Raw genomic sequence first — 16,398 nt, forward strand, 5'->3', positions numbered from 1 at the left:
ATATTTGCTACCTAGTTCACTGTGGGGCAGCTCTAGGTGGTTTATAATAATAAAAAGGAAGACAAATGAAAGGAATACGGATAGTCCTCAACTTACAGTTCTTTTATTGAATGTTCAAAATTAAAAGTGACTTATGACCGTTTTTCACACTTATGACTGTTGCAGCATCTCCATGGTCCTATGGAAGCTTGACAACTGACTCATATTTATGACAGTTGCAGCGTCCTGGGCTCATGTGATTCTCTTTTGAGACCTTCTGACAAGCAAAGTTAGACAGGGAGGCAGATTCACTTAACGACCGTATTACTAACTTAGCAACCGCAGTGATTCACTTAACAGCCGTGGCAAGAAATGTTGTAAAATGGGGCAAAGTTCACATAACAAATGTTTCACTGAGCAACAGAAATGTTGGGCTCAATTATGATCGTAAGTCGAGGACTACCTGTAGAAGTAAAATAATCTCTATATATAAAAGTTGAAATGCCACTCACACATCATCACAAAATCTCCAGAACCGCAAAGCCTACAAACTTTAAATTTGGCGCATTATGTTCCTCTTGGCTTCTAGGTGCTCACTAAGTAAGGATTTTTTGAAATGACCACCAGAGCATTTGTATTTCCTATATTATTATTAACACGCTCTGATGCTAAGAAGTTCTAATCCCCTCCCTCCAGAAAAGAAATCTGTTCCAAATGCAAAACACAAGTGGAGAAGAGGAGTTTCGGTTTCAGTTTCACAGCGGCAACCAGCTTTAGTACAGAACCGTTGAGCTAAGCCACGCCCTGGCTCTTTGCTGTCTCCTTCTTGCTCACACAGCAAATACTGTTTCAGTTTCTAAACAGCCCTCAACTCTCTCACACACTGACAGGATGCTAGCCAGATGAATACTGATGGATGTTGGTAGGCAGAGGAAGAATTTCCCTCCCCTTATTTTCCTCCCCAAAAAATAAGCCCGACCACATAGTTTTGTAGCGAAGCATGGGTATCGAGCTAGTAGAACAATAAAATAATGACAAAGGCACACAGTGAGAATAGAACATCAATTTGATAACCAGAAAGATGAATGGGTTGAGAGCAGAGAAGGGTAGGGTGGTGGAGTCTGTCATCATTCTAGCAGCCACCTCAATTATATTTAGCGCGGACTTCACTGGGAGAAGGAGTTGGTTGGTTTTGTTGTGGTTCGCTGACAGCAGCAGAATCGGACAGTGGGGAAGAACAGGGACCAGTCCAGGAGTCTGGGGAGGACTCGGACGAGGGTCCTGCATCCGATGCAGAGATGGGGCCAGGACCATTCGGGAGTTATGTGCTGACTCCAGAGCCTCCAGAATCTGGCAGCAGCGAGGCAGAGGAACAAGGGGAGCCTGTTCCCAGTGTGCTTATGCGCAGAGCTGCCAGAAGGCAAGAGCAGCTAAGACAAAAGGAGTGACTTGGGAGTAAGGCTTGGAGGTGATTGGTCCTCCCCTAAGGTATAAAGGAAGTGCAAAGGTAGGAAAACCTTTGCAGGAAGCAACGTTGTTCGCTCTGATCGGTTTGGACTCTGAAAGCTCCATGTTTAATTTGTTCTCTGTTTTGGTTTTGAAAGACTAATTGGGACTTTAGTCGTTGGCAGCACCAAGGTGCATTCTTATCAGCATTCTTCCACAGACCTTTGGCAGACATTCCTGGGACTATTTATAACTGGTTGAAGCTCATTTCGATCATTCACAGCCATTGAACTAAAATAAAAGAGTTTGGGATTTTATGTGTGTTTGTGGGTGTCTCAGGAAGCCTTGATCAGAACAGGTTTCCAGATGTTGCTGGATAGGTTTGCCAGACAACATGGTTAAAGTTTGTAAGAGGCACTGGAAGTTGGAGTCTGCAAGATCTCTGTGCCACAAGCTAAAGAAAACCTGGTGGCTTAAGTGCCAGCCTAGAACCAGCCTGGCTCAGAGTCACAAAAGCTTTGACCCGTTTCAGCAGAAACTGAACAGAAGTCCAGCACTTGTTGTGACTGAGCTCTATTCCTACTGATTGCAGTAGTAGAAGTTCAAATGATGGATTTTTCTGCTTGCACGTAGAAAACAGAAAGAATGCTTCTTACTCCATTTTCTCCAAATCATCTCATTTTCCATGTGCAAAATAATCAGTCTGGATCCAATTCATTCTGAGTTACTCCATCACGTTAAGCCGGGGAGACTTATATAAATTGTTACCTGTTTGTATTCCTTCCAGGTGCGTTGGAAATCCACAGAACCATCTTTCCGGTGTTGGATAACGGTCCAGCCTCCTCCACTTGTCTCCATGTCACACAGCACCTGGAAGAATGGCAGAACATCGATGGAGGAGCAGTTCCCTCAAATTATAAGAAACAACTGGTTGAGCACAACTCCGCTATCCGTTTTCTTCTAGATTTAATTTAAAAATAATAATACTATCTTTAATTTAAAGACATTTTAGTCTTTAAATGTAAAGTACGATCTCCTTTTTCCTTTCAATTGACTAAGTTATGTGCTAGCATCATTCTTGGGAGGATCAGAAACAGGTATAGGTCTTAGTGGTAGTGCTCAAGTTATGGAATTTGTTTTTTTGTAGATGAAACTTATTTCATATTTGGAAGCTTTTAATGCTATTCAATTACTTATTATTCCTATAATTGATTATACCAATTATATAATTGTTCATGGGCTTGTTTTGCCTATTATTGCTTTATATAATGAGTAGATCTATACATTATCTAAAACCTAAATATGATGTTTATACTTAATGGTTATAAGTGAAGCAACATAAACTATGGACCAAATTAAATCTTGGTTTATGCCTGGTTTCATTCTTCGCATAAAGCCAACATTAAACAGATCACATAAAGGCTTAATGTGACATGTGGGCACAGCCATTGTAAGTTAGCTTTATAGGTAGATCTGTCATGCCCTTGGTAGAGTTGGACTGTGAGGGAGAGGAGGAACAGCCAACAGGGAGTGGAGGTGTGGCTCCGGAGGTTGTGAAGGAGGCTGGGGAAGGGCAGAGGCCAGCTGGGCAGTCAGAGGAAGAACCAGGCCCATCCCCTCTGCATCCTAGGACACGCAGGGAGGAAAGGAGAAGGAAACAACTTGGCTTACGAGAGAGGAAGTGGCCATGATCCCCCTCATTGGTTGCAGCTGGGGAGATTAGTATATAAGAGAGACTATACATACTGTGCCTTGTTATCTCCTTGAATTTGGTAATTACTTATTCTGGTCCATTGTGGAAATTTCGTCATTGTAGTTTTTTTGGTTTTTTTATTTCACCTCTATATGCTCATTAAGTTTGGACTGTCTTGCTTTCTTTTGAAGACTATTTTTGAGTATGTTTTATCTCCAACTGAGAATTGTTGAACCGGGGGGGGGGGGCAAGTTGGAGGCATTAAGGGACATTTATTTACGTTTTGGATTTTGTTACGTTTGTGTTATATTCTGGGTCATTACAGACCTCAACTTATGACTATAGTTGGGATCAGGATTTCTGTTGCTAAGTGAGGCAATTGTTAAGTCAATGGTGACCAATTTTACAATCTTTTTTGCCTTGGCTGTTAAGTGAATGACTACTTGGTAGGTGAATCTGGCTTCTCCCATTGACCTTGCTTGCCAGAAGATCCCAAGTGGTAATCACATGACCTCAGCACACTGCAACTGATGTAAGTTCATGTCAGTTGCCAAGTGCCTGAATTTTGATCACATGACCATTGGAAGGCTGAGATGGTTGTAAGCGCAAGGACCAATCATGAGCCGCTTTTTTTCAGTGCTGTTATAACTTTGAATGATTGCTAAATGAATGGTGATAAGTCAAGGACTATCTGTATATAAGAATGCATTCAACCAATTGTGCTTAAGAATACTGTGGCCTAGTCTGATGTGTGAACCCTGCCCGTCTAGAAGGACAAAGCTCATTGGTACATGCATACACTCACTTTTACAGTGGCTGTAGTATTGGGGAGCCGAAGGTTGTAGACTCCACTGGTAGAAAACCCCGCTTTGTATGCAGCTGCGCAATCCTTGAAGACCTTCTGCTCCTCTGGCAGAGTGAAAGAAACATCTGTGGGGCAAGATCAAAAGTCATTTTCAGTACAGTTGCCCTCTTAGGGTAGGAATGTTCATCAATTACATTGTTGTAAGGCTGAATTCATCCTCTCTGTAATAAAACATGCGCCAGAGACCTTGCAGAGCAGATGGAGGGTTTCCAAGGAGCAAAATACCATCTTTCTCCGACAATACGCCCTCCCCGCCATGGGAAGGCCCAGCATGTTTTCTAGGCATAAGGTAAAATTAAGCCCCTCCCCCCAAATTTAGGCCTATTTAAACCATGCGTTCCCCATCATTTCTCACATCGCTTGAACTATACAAGGTGAAGAGAAATGGGGGGGAAGGGCGGGGAGGGGGAAACTTGCCTTTAGGAGCCCCCCGCAGGTAACCTCAGCTAGAGCACCCCGCAGGCAGACTTGCCTCTATCGGCCAATAAAAGTGTCCCGCGGGCAGAATCGCCTCGCCACGAGGCCGCTTCCATTGGCTGATAGAAGTGCTCCGAAGGCAGAGTCACCAGCCGCTTCTATTGGCCGGCAGAAGCGGGCTTGTGGCGAGGCGTGGCTGCTCACGGGCGCTCCACAAGGCCACTTCTATCGGCCGATAAAAGTGTCCCGTAGGCAGAATCGCCTCGCCACGAGGCCGCTTCTATCCGCCGATAGAAGTGCTCCGAAGGCAGAGTCACCAGCCGCTTCTATTGGCCGATAAAAGCGGCCTCGTGGTGAGGAGTGGCTATTCACGGGGTGCTCCACAAGGCCACTTCTATCAGCCGATAGAAGCGGCTGGTGACTTTGCCCTCAGCCGATAGAAGCGGCCTCGTGGCGAGGTGAGTGCACGTGGGGTGCTCTTGGTGGGGGTACGTGTGGGGGGAGGAAATTAATTCAACCCCAGAAAGGCAGCCTAGCCGTTTTTTCGGGGCTCAAAAAAAATAAGACCTGGCCTTACTTTGTGAGAAACACGATAGTTTTTCAAATATTTATTTATTTATTTGATTTGTCAATCACTTACAAGATAATAGGTGTAAGTATAAACATGAGCAAGAATACAGGAAATAGGTACGAATAAATGGGGACAATAGGACAGGGACGGGAGGCACGATGGTGCACTTAAGCACGTCCCCTAGAATAGACCCTGAGATGCTGTAGACCAGGGGTGTCCAACCTTGGTAACGTTAAGCCTGGAGGACTTCAACTCCCAATTCTGGGAGTTGAAGTCCTCCAGGCTTAACGTTACCAAGGTTGGACACCCCTGCTGTAGACCCTAAACTCAATTTGTTTACGGCTGCTGATTCTTGGAACACCCACGTGACTTGTGAGGTCATCTAGAGAGTTTAGGAAGTATGAATAGAAGAGGATATTTATAGCTGAGGGTTCAACTGTGAAGTCCTTGGTGCTCTCTGAACTTGGCTGTTTTCTTGTGCATGTTTCATTGCCCAACCATCTGAAGATGTTTCCTAGTTGGGTAATGAAATGTCTGTGAGAAAACATCCCAACTCAGAGAGCACTAAGGACTCCAAATTTTAGGGAGTGCTAACAAAGAATGGAAAGATCTACATATTGCTTAGATTTGTATAAAGACTGGGGATCTCTTAGCCACTTTGTCATGGATTTTTCTGCAAAAAGACACTCTACTTGATGCTAGTGTTGTCCTGCTTCTTCTAGTCAGACTTTAAATTCCAATTGGGCCAGATGGCCAAGTCTTGCAATTTAGGGGAAGTTACTTACGGTTGCACTGGGACACCAATCCTATCAGATGCTTCACTGTCTCTGCCAAAGATGTTTGTTGTTTGTGGAGGGCTGTGTTGTTCAGCAAGGCAACACCCAGGCGTTGCTCCAGATGCCCAACAAGGTCCACCTGCTTGGAAAGTAGATTCTGCATTTCCATCTTCTCAGTCCTCAGGCCCTGTAGCTCCTCATCACGTTGGTTTTCAATAGCCAACACTTTCTTCTCTAGGAAGCTGAAGAAAAGAGGCAATTTATTCTGATTCTCAAACTCAGAGTTGATGCAATTCTTTGTGTACCAACAGAAGAGAATACTTCTAGCCCAAGGGTTGAACTGTCAGGTCCTTGATGCTCTCTGAGCTTGGCTGTTTTCTTGCAGACTTTTCATTATCTAACTAGGTAACATCATCAGTGCAACCAGTGGAACAGCTTGTCTTCAGAAGTTGGGAATACTCCAACACTGGAGGCTTTTAAGAAAGGACTGAACAACTATTTGTCTAAAATGGTATAGGATCCCCTGCTTGAGCAAGGACTAAAAGACCTCCATATTCCCTTCCAACTCTGTTCCTGTTAGTTCATCCCATGGGTGGGTAGGTTGGGTTGGATGTGTAAGTTGGCTTTGATTGAGGAAACACTTCCTCACATGAACAGGGCTTATTCAATGAATATTCTATTTTGATATATAAAAAGCTGTTAAATATTTTGCAGACCACTGCTGTTCAGAGAAATTACCTTTATATGCTATACTTGTCATTTAGAAGAATTATCTAAAAATTATTAGGCTTGCTGGGGAGGAAAGGAAATAATTCATCACTAGAAAAATAGAGTTACTGTAGATTTATAATCTTGGATTATACTTTTATGTTCACTTATTGTTATTCCCCTGTCATCTCAGGGGAAAGGGGAAAGATTGCTGAATATTCTTTTTTGTGGTCAAAGCTCAACAATATATTTAAACTTTACCATTATATATATATACCGTGTTTCTCACATAATAAGGCCGGGCCTTATTTTTTTTTGACCCCCGAAAAAATGGCTAGGCCGTCTTTTCGGGGGTGACTTAATTCCCCCCCCCATGCATCCTCGGGTGGGCAGGTGGCGACAGCTTTGGGAGACCTTCTGCCACCGTTGCTTTTCCTTCTCCCTTGCTGCCGTGGCGTTAGAGCAACACCGCAGCGTTTGGCATAGCCACGTGCGGCCAGTCAGGGCTCCTCCCTCCAACCGGAGCCCTGAGGAGACACTTGGCTTCAGGCGCTCCTGTCGCTGCCTTCCCTTTGCCTTTGAAGGCAAAGCGAATTATTTTAAAAACCTCCGCTCATCCCACCAGGGGTGCTGGCTGGGCAGAGCCGGGAAAGTGAGCTGCGGGTGTTTCCTGGCTCTGCCCAGCCCACATGGCTCCGGCGCGGCCCTGGTGGGATGAGCGGAGGTTTTTAAAATAATTTGCCTTGCCTTCAAAGGCAAAGGGAAGGTGGCAACAGGAGCGCCTGAAGCCAAGTATACCAACAACAAAAGGCCAATTCTCAAGGTAGGCTGGAGGGAGGTGGCTGCGTGCCCCCCAGGCTGCTTCAATGCAAGGTCCTGACCTTGCCCAATTGCAGCATCCTGCCATTGCCGCCGTGTCCTTTTCGCCGCCGCCTCCCTCTCCGACTGCGAAACTCGCGTGCTTCACCAAACGCTCCGAGCGAGGCGAGCTCTTTCATACACATGCACACAGAGAGAAAGAGACGCCGGCGTGCTCCGAGAGGCTGGCTCTTTTCTCTAGCCGAGGCTGATGTCTGACTGAATCTCTATCCCACTCCTTTATCCTCACGACAGGGTCGGCAGCGACGCTCTCTGGTGCGGCCACCTCAGCTTGCCAGCCTTGCCCCGCTATGAGACGATACTGTGACAGCCGCCGCTGCCGCGCTCCCTTCTCTTTCCTCGCCTCTCCTCCCTTTGCTGGCAGGAACATGTGCGCCTGCTGCCACCGCCGCCGCTCCTGAGGCCGGTGGGGCGGGCAGGCGGGAAAGCAAGCAAGGTGGCTGCGCTGTTTTCTTTTTCCCTCAGCGAAGCGCCGCCGCTTGTCGCCACCGCCGCCACCTGCGATGGGCGAGGAGGAGGCGGCGGAGGTGCCCGAAATGTTCCAATTCGCTTGTCCGAGCAAAGCGCGAGCACTGAGTCTCCCGATATGAAGTGCCCCACCAACGCAGGCAGCACTATATCCAGGCATGCAACAAAGTACTTCCTAACGGCAAGCCCCCCGCCATTCCCCCCCCCCCCCATTTCGCATGTTTAAAAAGGGCCTTAATTTGGGGGGAGGGGCTTAATTTGATTTTATGCCAATAAATCATGCTGGGGCTTCCTATTGGTGGAGGCCGTATTGTTGGAGAAACACGGTATGTATATGTATATGTATATGTATATGTATATGTATATGTATATGTATATGTATATGTATATGTATGTATATATATATCTTCTGAGGTTTTCACGGGTATTTGTATGTGGATCTTTGGTTATTCGGGTTTTCTCCCGCGTAAAATTGGAAGTATCTAGGCGACGTTTCGATGAAGTCTCATTCATCATCTTCAGGCTTGTGTCTTCAGCTCTGTGCTTCTTGGAGTTCTCTTTGTGCTTCTCTACACACAGACGAACACAGTACAGAAGCCTGATGATGGCAGATGAGATTCTGCTGAAATGTTGCTACAACTTTAAAAGCACAACTATAATGACGTGGGAAAATACCCAAAGAAAGCCGAATACCATATATATATATATGGATCTTTGGTTATTCGGGTTTTCTCCCGTGTAAGATTCAAAGTATCTAGGCAACGTTTCGATGAAGTCTCATTCATCATCTTCAGGCTTGCTTCTTCGGCTCTGTGCTTCTCTGAGAAGCACAGAGCCGAAGAAGCAAGCCTGAAGATGATGAATGAGACTTCATCGAAGCTGATAGTTGCTGGAGAAAACCAATAACCAAAGATCCATATATATATATATATATATATATATATATATATATATATGGATCTTTAGTTATTCGGGTTTTCTCCGCGTAAGATTCAAAGTATCTAGGCAACGTTCGGCGAGGTCCCACTCGCCATCTTCAGGCTGGTGCTTTAAAGCTAGTGCCAGTGCAAGCAGTGTGTGACCGGAGCTGCCATCTCTCTATATATACAAGTGGTGGGGATGGTGTGCTGGGCTGGTTGGCTGTGCTGCAGCCTCTTGATTGGTTGATGGAGTTGATGTTGGTATAATGGGCTGTGTAATGGCCTTTTGTTGTAGAGATATCCTGGATCTTGTGCTGTCATCTCCTGGGTCGTTAGCCTCTTGTGTTTTAACGGCTTGGGTAATGGGTTGTGTGATGGGCTTGTGAGTTCTTTTGTTGTGGTATCCTGGGTCTTGCGTTGTAATCTCCTGGGTCGTTTGTGTTTTGATCTCTTTTCCATTAGCCTCCTGTGTAGTAACAGCTTGGGTAATGGGTTGTGTGATGACCTTGTGAGATTTATTGCTGTGGTATCCTTGGTCTTGTGCTGTGATATCCTGGGTCATTTGCTGTGTTGTGACTTCTTGAGTTCTTGAGGTGTAATTTCTTGAGTTTTCTGATGTGATGTCCTGAGCGGGTGGCTGTGATGTAGCATTTTGGGTTTTTAATATGGCTTTGAGTTTGGGGTCTGGGTCTGTGTTCGTTTGGCTTCGAGTTCGTGGTCGTGCCACATCTTCATGGTGGGGTCAGTTCGCTTCATGTATGGTTCAGAGGAGTTTGAAGTGGGTAGTGATGCAGCTGCAGTGCGGCTTCTGGTCTGTGGTCGTGTCTCATCTTCTGTGTGGGTGTGAGTCTGATTTTTACGTGGAAGTGTGGTGGTGGCATCTTGTGTGGCCCTCATGGGTGTGGGTCTGGTGTCATTTATCATGTTGGGTACTGTCTGTTCATGAGGGCGGGTTTCCAAATGGCTGGTAAGCGGGAGGTGTCATCTCTTTTATTCATGCTGTGTGGGCGTTTTTCTATCTCTATGGCTTCTCTGATTATTCTGCTGCTGTGGTGTTCATTTTTGGCGATAGTTCTGGTATTTTTAAAGTCAATCTCATGTCCTGTGGCTTTGAGGTGTTGGACCAGGGAAGAGGTTGGTTCTTCTTTTTGATTGAGTTCTTATGTTCTTCAACGCGTGCACTTATTCTTCTGTTAGTTTGTCCAATGTATGTGGTGAGGCAGGCAGTGCAGGGATTTCATATACTCCTTGGTTTTCTAACTCGATTTTGTCTTTAGGGTTTCTTAGGATGGTGGATATTTTTCTGTTTGTGCAGAATGCTGTTTTAATGTTGTGTTTTTGGAGGATACATATACATATACATATACATATACATATACATATACATATACATATACATATACATATACATATACATATACATATACATATACATATACATATACATATATATATATATATATATATATATATATATATATATATATATATATATATATATATATATATATATACTATACTGTATTTGCCGGCGTATAAGACGACTTTTTTGCCCTAAAAACATGCCTCCAAGTGGGGGTCGTCTTATACGCCGGTAAATACATTGTCACTCGGTGCAAGAGCGACGGGGCGGAGCTCCGCAACTTGCGAAGCCCCTTCAAGCCCAGCCGGAGTCTCTCTTCCTCCTCCTCCCACCCACCCACCCACCCTCCGCCCGGCTCGGGCGCTGCGGAGGCCAATCTGGAGGTGGGGTGGGGTGGAGCGGGAGGGTCTCTGGCGGGGCCGCCGCCCAGCCAGCCCCGAGCCGCGTAATGGCCCAGGGAGTGGGGGGAGAAGGTGGTGGGGGTGGACTGTGGCGCCCCTCCTTCTGGGCAGCGGGGCGGGGGCGGCAATTTGCTCCTCCCGCTTCTCCCTCCCTCTTTGAAAGACCGGGAGGGCTGTGCTTGGGGCGGGGGATGTCCTCAGGAAGTTCCTGATGGGACCCCGCTGGGCAGGGCCACCCAGCTCCCGAGCTGCTTTCCAGGGTCCCCTTGGGAAGAAAAGGGTCCGGTGGGCGGTGGAAGAAGGCGAGCGCCCTCTTCCCGCCCCCTGTCCCGTCCCGTCCCTCCTCTTGTCCCCTCCTCCCCTCCCCCGCTTAAGAGAGAAAGATCTGCCTCCCCTGCACCGAGCTTCCACCCGGCGCGCGTCTCCCGGCCAGCGCGCTGCGACTTGGGAACCGGCCAAGCGACTTTAAACCGAGCGGAGCCCAGATATAGCCGGAATTACCCTCCACACACACACACACACACACACACACAAGAGAGAGAGAGAGAGAGAGAGAGTTGGCAGCTGTCCATCCCCCACCCTTGGAGTCCCGATGGCACGCACGCAGGGGCTGTCACAAAGAAAGGGAGAGGAATTGAGTGCCAGCCTGAGAAAGGCGAAGCTGCCTCTCTAAAGCATTTTGGTGGCTTTGTAAGTTTGGGGGAAAGGGGTTGGGGTGTCAATCAAGAATTATATCCAGAATACCCCAAGTGTTACAACTTACCGTATTTGCCGGCGTATGAGACGACTTTTTGCCTTGAAAAGCATGCCTCCAAGTGGGGGGCGTCTTATACGGCGAGTATATAACAAAAACTATATTTTGAGTGGAAATGTTGGGGGCTCGTCTTATACGCCCAGTCGTCTTATACGCCGGCAAATACGGTATATATATATTTCCATAGAGAGAGAATCCCCATGAAAAGATCCATACATACAGAGCACATTCCATGTTTACACATGCTTTTCCATTCCCCCAGCACCTTTTGCCTCTCTGAGTCTACTCAGAAAATGCTATCCCCTTCCACTTTATTCAAAGAAAATTCACATTTGTGTTTGTTTACGCAGAAGAAGGAAAGCAGCAATCCCATTCCTTTCACTTTCTTTTTTTCTGCAGCTCACCTAGGCAAGGAGGCATTTATCCATCCATCCATCCATCCATCCATCCATCCATCCATCCATCCATCTACCTATCTCTCCCTCCCTCCACCCACCCATCCACCCACCCACCTTCCCACCTATCCATCCATCCATCCATCCATCCATCCATCCATCCATCCATCCATCCACTGTACTCTATATAGCCATCTGTCTCTCCAAGGACTTCTGGTCAGTGAACAAGATTAAAAACAAATAATTCCATTGGTGGGAAAAAAACAAATAAAACAGCGTACGCATAGGTGTGGGAGTTGCAACTTCCGTAGCTCATAGGCAAATTTTCCTAGAATGTCATGGCTGCCAGAAGAACCAGGTAAAGGCATGGTTTCCTTGTTTCCATAGATTGTACACCACGCCAGGCCCAAAACACACTTCCCTGTGGAGTTTGAGTACTGCAACCCTCATTTAAAAAAACAACAACCAGTGGACAGAATCACTGACCCAAAGTTAACTAGTGAGCTTCTATGGCATAAGGTGGCCTTGAACCTGGCTCTTCCTGGAAGTAGTTCATGTCCTTAATCTTTACATCACATTCATAAACCAACATAAAGTATTACACTAATACATTTTTGGCCTTTCCAGCATGACTAGGAGCTTGGCTTTTCAATGATATATAGTCTGAATTCTGTTTCAAGAGAGGGATGGAGATGTTGGTGCTCTCTGAGCTTGGTTGTCCGCTTGGAGATGTTTCATCATCCAACTAGATAACATTTTCAGTAGGACTAGATTTGGGGTTGGCTGCCTGTTTGTATTCAACAGCTTGCTGTTTGGTGGGGTGTAGTTTTTTCCTGGGTAGTTCCTTGTTTAGAGCATTGTCTTCTGCCTGGTTGTGTTCAGCTGGTGTTGATATCTGCTTATCTGAAGAGGAGGTGTTAAATCTTTTTGTTTCCTCCCTAGGCTTTTTATTGTCTCTTTCAAACGGTATGTAAATATAGTTTGTCTCTATATGCCTGTTGATGGTTGATAGTGAGACTGACGCAAGGTTCAGCCAACCAAAGCAGTGAACAATTACGCTCCAAACATGGCTAATAATGGGTTTGTGACAGACCTAAAGGTAGCCAATCTGGGCAAAAGTATTCCTCAACGTTATCAGTTCAGAGGTGGTATTTAGCAAGTTTGGACCAGTTCTAGAGAACTGGTAGTGGAAATTTTGAGTAGTTCAGAGAACCGGCCAATCCCACCTCTGATTGGAGATTTTACAGCATCTTTCTCCCACCAAGCCCACCAAGCCACGCCCATACAACTAGTAGTAAAAAATTTTGAATCCCACCTCTGTTAACAGTTGTTTAATGAGTGTTCAGAGTTTAAAACCCGTAAAGCACTTCTGGTAAACTGTTGTACCATGTCCATCATATTATAAATAGTCTTCAACTTAAAACCATTCATTTAGTGACCATTCAAAGTTACAATGGCACTGGAAAAAATGACTTAGGACTGTTCCTTGTACAGTTAGTTCTCTACTTACAACAGTTCATTTAGTGATTGTTTGAAGTTACAACGGCACTAAAAATGTGACTTATAACTGTCCCAAAGGTGCTTTTTTAATTGGCAACTGGACTTTCTTGTTTTTTCTTTGAAGACGTTTCGCTTCTCATCCAAGAAGCTTCTTCAGCTCTGACAGGATGGTGGGGAACGGAAGGATTGATATTCCTTGCAGACAGCTGGTCATTTTGCATCCTTTTCGAGGGCCATTGTAGCACTTAGAGGTTTATCTGTGTCCTCAGGGTCACCTGAGTAGTGCACCCTGTTCCTGTAGTCTGCAATTTTTTTCCCCCCCTGGAAATCCATTCCTACTCCCACACCATTCAAAGGGAGTTCATCCCAATTGTTGTAATTCAATTTTTTCAGTGCTGTTGCAACTTTTAATGGTGGCTAGATGAAGGATTGTAAGTCAAAGACTACATGTAGAGGCAACTTTACCGACTGGTTTTCCAACAAAAATTTCTCTAGCTACATCTAGAGGTGATGAATTCTCTCTCCACAAGAAACGAACATGCTCGTCCTCCCTTCAAAATTAACCAGACCAGGAAGCTGACTTCAGAAGCAGGCTAGAACTCAGTTTTACTGAGATGAGATGGATGAACAGGTCTTGACAAGATTGGTTGTGATTTTCCTCTCCTCTGTCCTTTACCGCCGTGACTCAGGGAGAAGATAGTCTGAGTCGCTTTCTAACACTAGCATCTTTTCTGGGGCTTCTGCTTTTTTTCCGTTTCTGTCATGGTTTCTCAATATTTCCCTCCTCTCCGGGGCTCTATGATGCCACAACTGCACTAGCATTATACGAATATGTGCTTGGATTTAATGGGTTTCACTTATTCCTCATGAATTAAACACCAAGCCAAAGAGGACTAACCTGTTTCTCTCCTGGAGTCTGCTGATTTCGTGGGTCTGCAGAAGCAGCTGTTTCTCAAGCTTGTTGGTAGACAGGGAATTTTCCAAAACTTGAATTTCCAGGCGGGATGTTTGGTTGAGAACCTGGTGGTTAGAAAACGTGGTTACGCCGTAGAGCAGAAACAGCAGGGAAAAATCTCCTAAACCTTTTCTTGACCCTTATGATCATACTCAATCTTCAGGTGGTTTGACTTCAGTTTATTGTGTGATTTATAAACCATGACTGATGGCTTAAAATACAATAGGAACTGAAGTAATTCTGATACAAATCAAGAATAACAATCTGAGAGATCTCACTGGTTGAGCACTTCTTCCAAAGTTCCCTCAGATATTTATGATAGACCACCAGAAATCAAGCTAATTCTAAAAATTGGCAAGAAATAACCTTGCTCCAAAAAAATAATAATCACCAGAGATAAAATCCAGGAAAAGGCTACCAAAAGAAGTTCAGCTTACCTGTATCTCTACATCGGTGAGCTTCCGGGTTTGCTCAGCAGTTTGGTTAAGGAGGTTGGTCCCAATTTCCAATATGGCTGCCGTGTGGTCCTGTACAGAACTTAAATGGATCTCTGACATCTCCATCCTCACATTGTCCTGGATGTAACTCTCCAGCTGAAAGAACGTAAGTAATGGAGATTAAATTTGAGGGCTTGTCACAGAGAAGAGGGGGTCACCCTATTCTCCAAAGCACCCAAGGACAGCAGAAAGGTAATGGGTGGAAGCTTACCATACAGAGATCCAGTCTAGAATTAAGGAGAAATTTCCCATCAGTGAGAACAATTAATCAGTGGAAAAGCTTTTGCCTTCAGAAGTTGTGGATGCTTCATCGCTGGAAGTTTTAGGAACAGATAGGATAGCCATTTTTCTGAATGGTATAGAATCTCCTCCTTGAGGCAGGGGGTTGGACTTGAAGACCTCTAAGGTCCCTTCCAACTCTGTTACTCTGTATTCATAGTTTCTATTTGTATTTTGTATTCTAAGTAGGGCTAACTAGACTGCAAAGCATCTGCACACATCTTCGTAGATATGTACATTACACAGTAGCTTTATTTTGGCTTGATTCTTGCATCACCAACATCTTCTGATTGCAAAGTTTAACTAAACAGGAGCTTAAGGGCTCTACATTTTGCCAGGAGGCTTTGCTGAACTTTATCTTCGCTATTTGGCAAATCCCTAGCGCTTCTTCTTGCTTCTCTTTTTTAGGTGACTTGGCCAAGGCATGTAGAAACAATTTCAAGCAATCCTTGACTTATATCATTCATTTAGGAACCATTTAAAATTACAATAACACTGGGAAAAAAAAAGACTTACAATTTGTTCTTATCCTTATGACCATTGCAACATCCCCACAGCCATGATTGTGGTTGTGGGTTGTGATTGTGGGTTGAGAACTACCTGTACTTGCAAGATTGCCTGTTCCCAGTCCTAGACTAGGCATTCTTTATCTTCTTTCAGAAAACATTGTCACCTGTAGGATCCATGGGATATCCTTTCTCTGTTGTAGATCCTACCTTATGGAACATCATTATTATTAAAATGTGGATAGCCCCGATCTTTCCACCTTCCACCTAGCCTTAAAGACCCAGCAGTTTTCTATAGCAGAGTTTCTCTTCTTGGCAACGTTAAGATGGGTGGACTTCAACTCCCAGAATTCCTCCAGCTAACATCTCTGGTGGATTGAGCCAGACCATGGGATGAGCCCCTGTAGAATAGATGACCCTGGATAAGATGTGCTTGGGTCGGTCTTAGTTGCCTTTGTTAATCAGACAGAGAGTCAGTTTGGCCTAGTGGCTAAGGCTAGAAAGTGGGAGGCTGTGAATTCTAGTTCTGCCTTAGCCATGAAAACCAGCTTAATGCTTTTAGGCAGTCACCCTCTCTCAGCCTAACCCACCTCACAGGGTTGCTGTTGTTAGAAAATAAGAGGAGGAAGGTATGTCGGATACGTTTGCTGCCTTGAGTTATTTGTAAGACTAATAAAGTCAGTACACAACTAACTACATAAAAATATATAATTACTTCTGTCAAAATATTTTGTACTATTCATAACTATCCTGATATTGAAATAAAGGGCCACTATATGCAGTGTTGCAGGCTAACTCTGCCCACTGCCAGGAGTTTGAGCCTGACCAGTTCAAAGTTGACTCAGCCTTCCATCCTTCCGAGGTCTATAAAATGAGGACCCAGATTGTTGGGGGCAAGAGGCTGACTCCATAAACCACTTATAGAGGGCTGTAAAGCACTAGGAAGTAGTATATACTCTAAGTGCTTATTGCTATGGTCAACTTAGTTTTGGACATTTTGAATATTTGAATATCAATTAAACTAAT

The 16,398-nt window shown here is 45.0% G+C and overlaps 1 protein-coding gene across 1 annotated transcript in view; it reads right to left on the bottom strand.

The window, feature by feature from the left end:
- LOC113420656 (angiopoietin-2-like) overlaps positions 1–16,398 on the bottom strand; it is a 39,276-nt gene that overhangs the window by 8,288 nt on the left and 14,590 nt on the right. The window contains exons 2-6 of the mRNA XM_087970559.1: positions 14,528–14,683; positions 14,034–14,155; positions 5,757–5,989; positions 3,924–4,048; positions 2,194–2,295 (exon numbers count right to left, since the gene is read on the bottom strand). Coding sequence (XP_087826685.1) covers positions 2,194–2,295; positions 3,924–4,048; positions 5,757–5,989; positions 14,034–14,155; positions 14,528–14,683 — 738 coding nt within the window. The remainder of the gene's footprint in view (positions 1–2,193; positions 2,296–3,923; positions 4,049–5,756; positions 5,990–14,033; positions 14,156–14,527; positions 14,684–16,398) is intronic.

This window comes from Notechis scutatus, chromosome 8, assembly GCF_049901735.1.
Source record: "Notechis scutatus isolate UNSWTSFEM ecotype Mainland chromosome 8, rNotScu1.2, whole genome shotgun sequence".
Lineage (NCBI taxonomy): Eukaryota > Metazoa > Chordata > Lepidosauria > Squamata > Elapidae > Notechis > Notechis scutatus.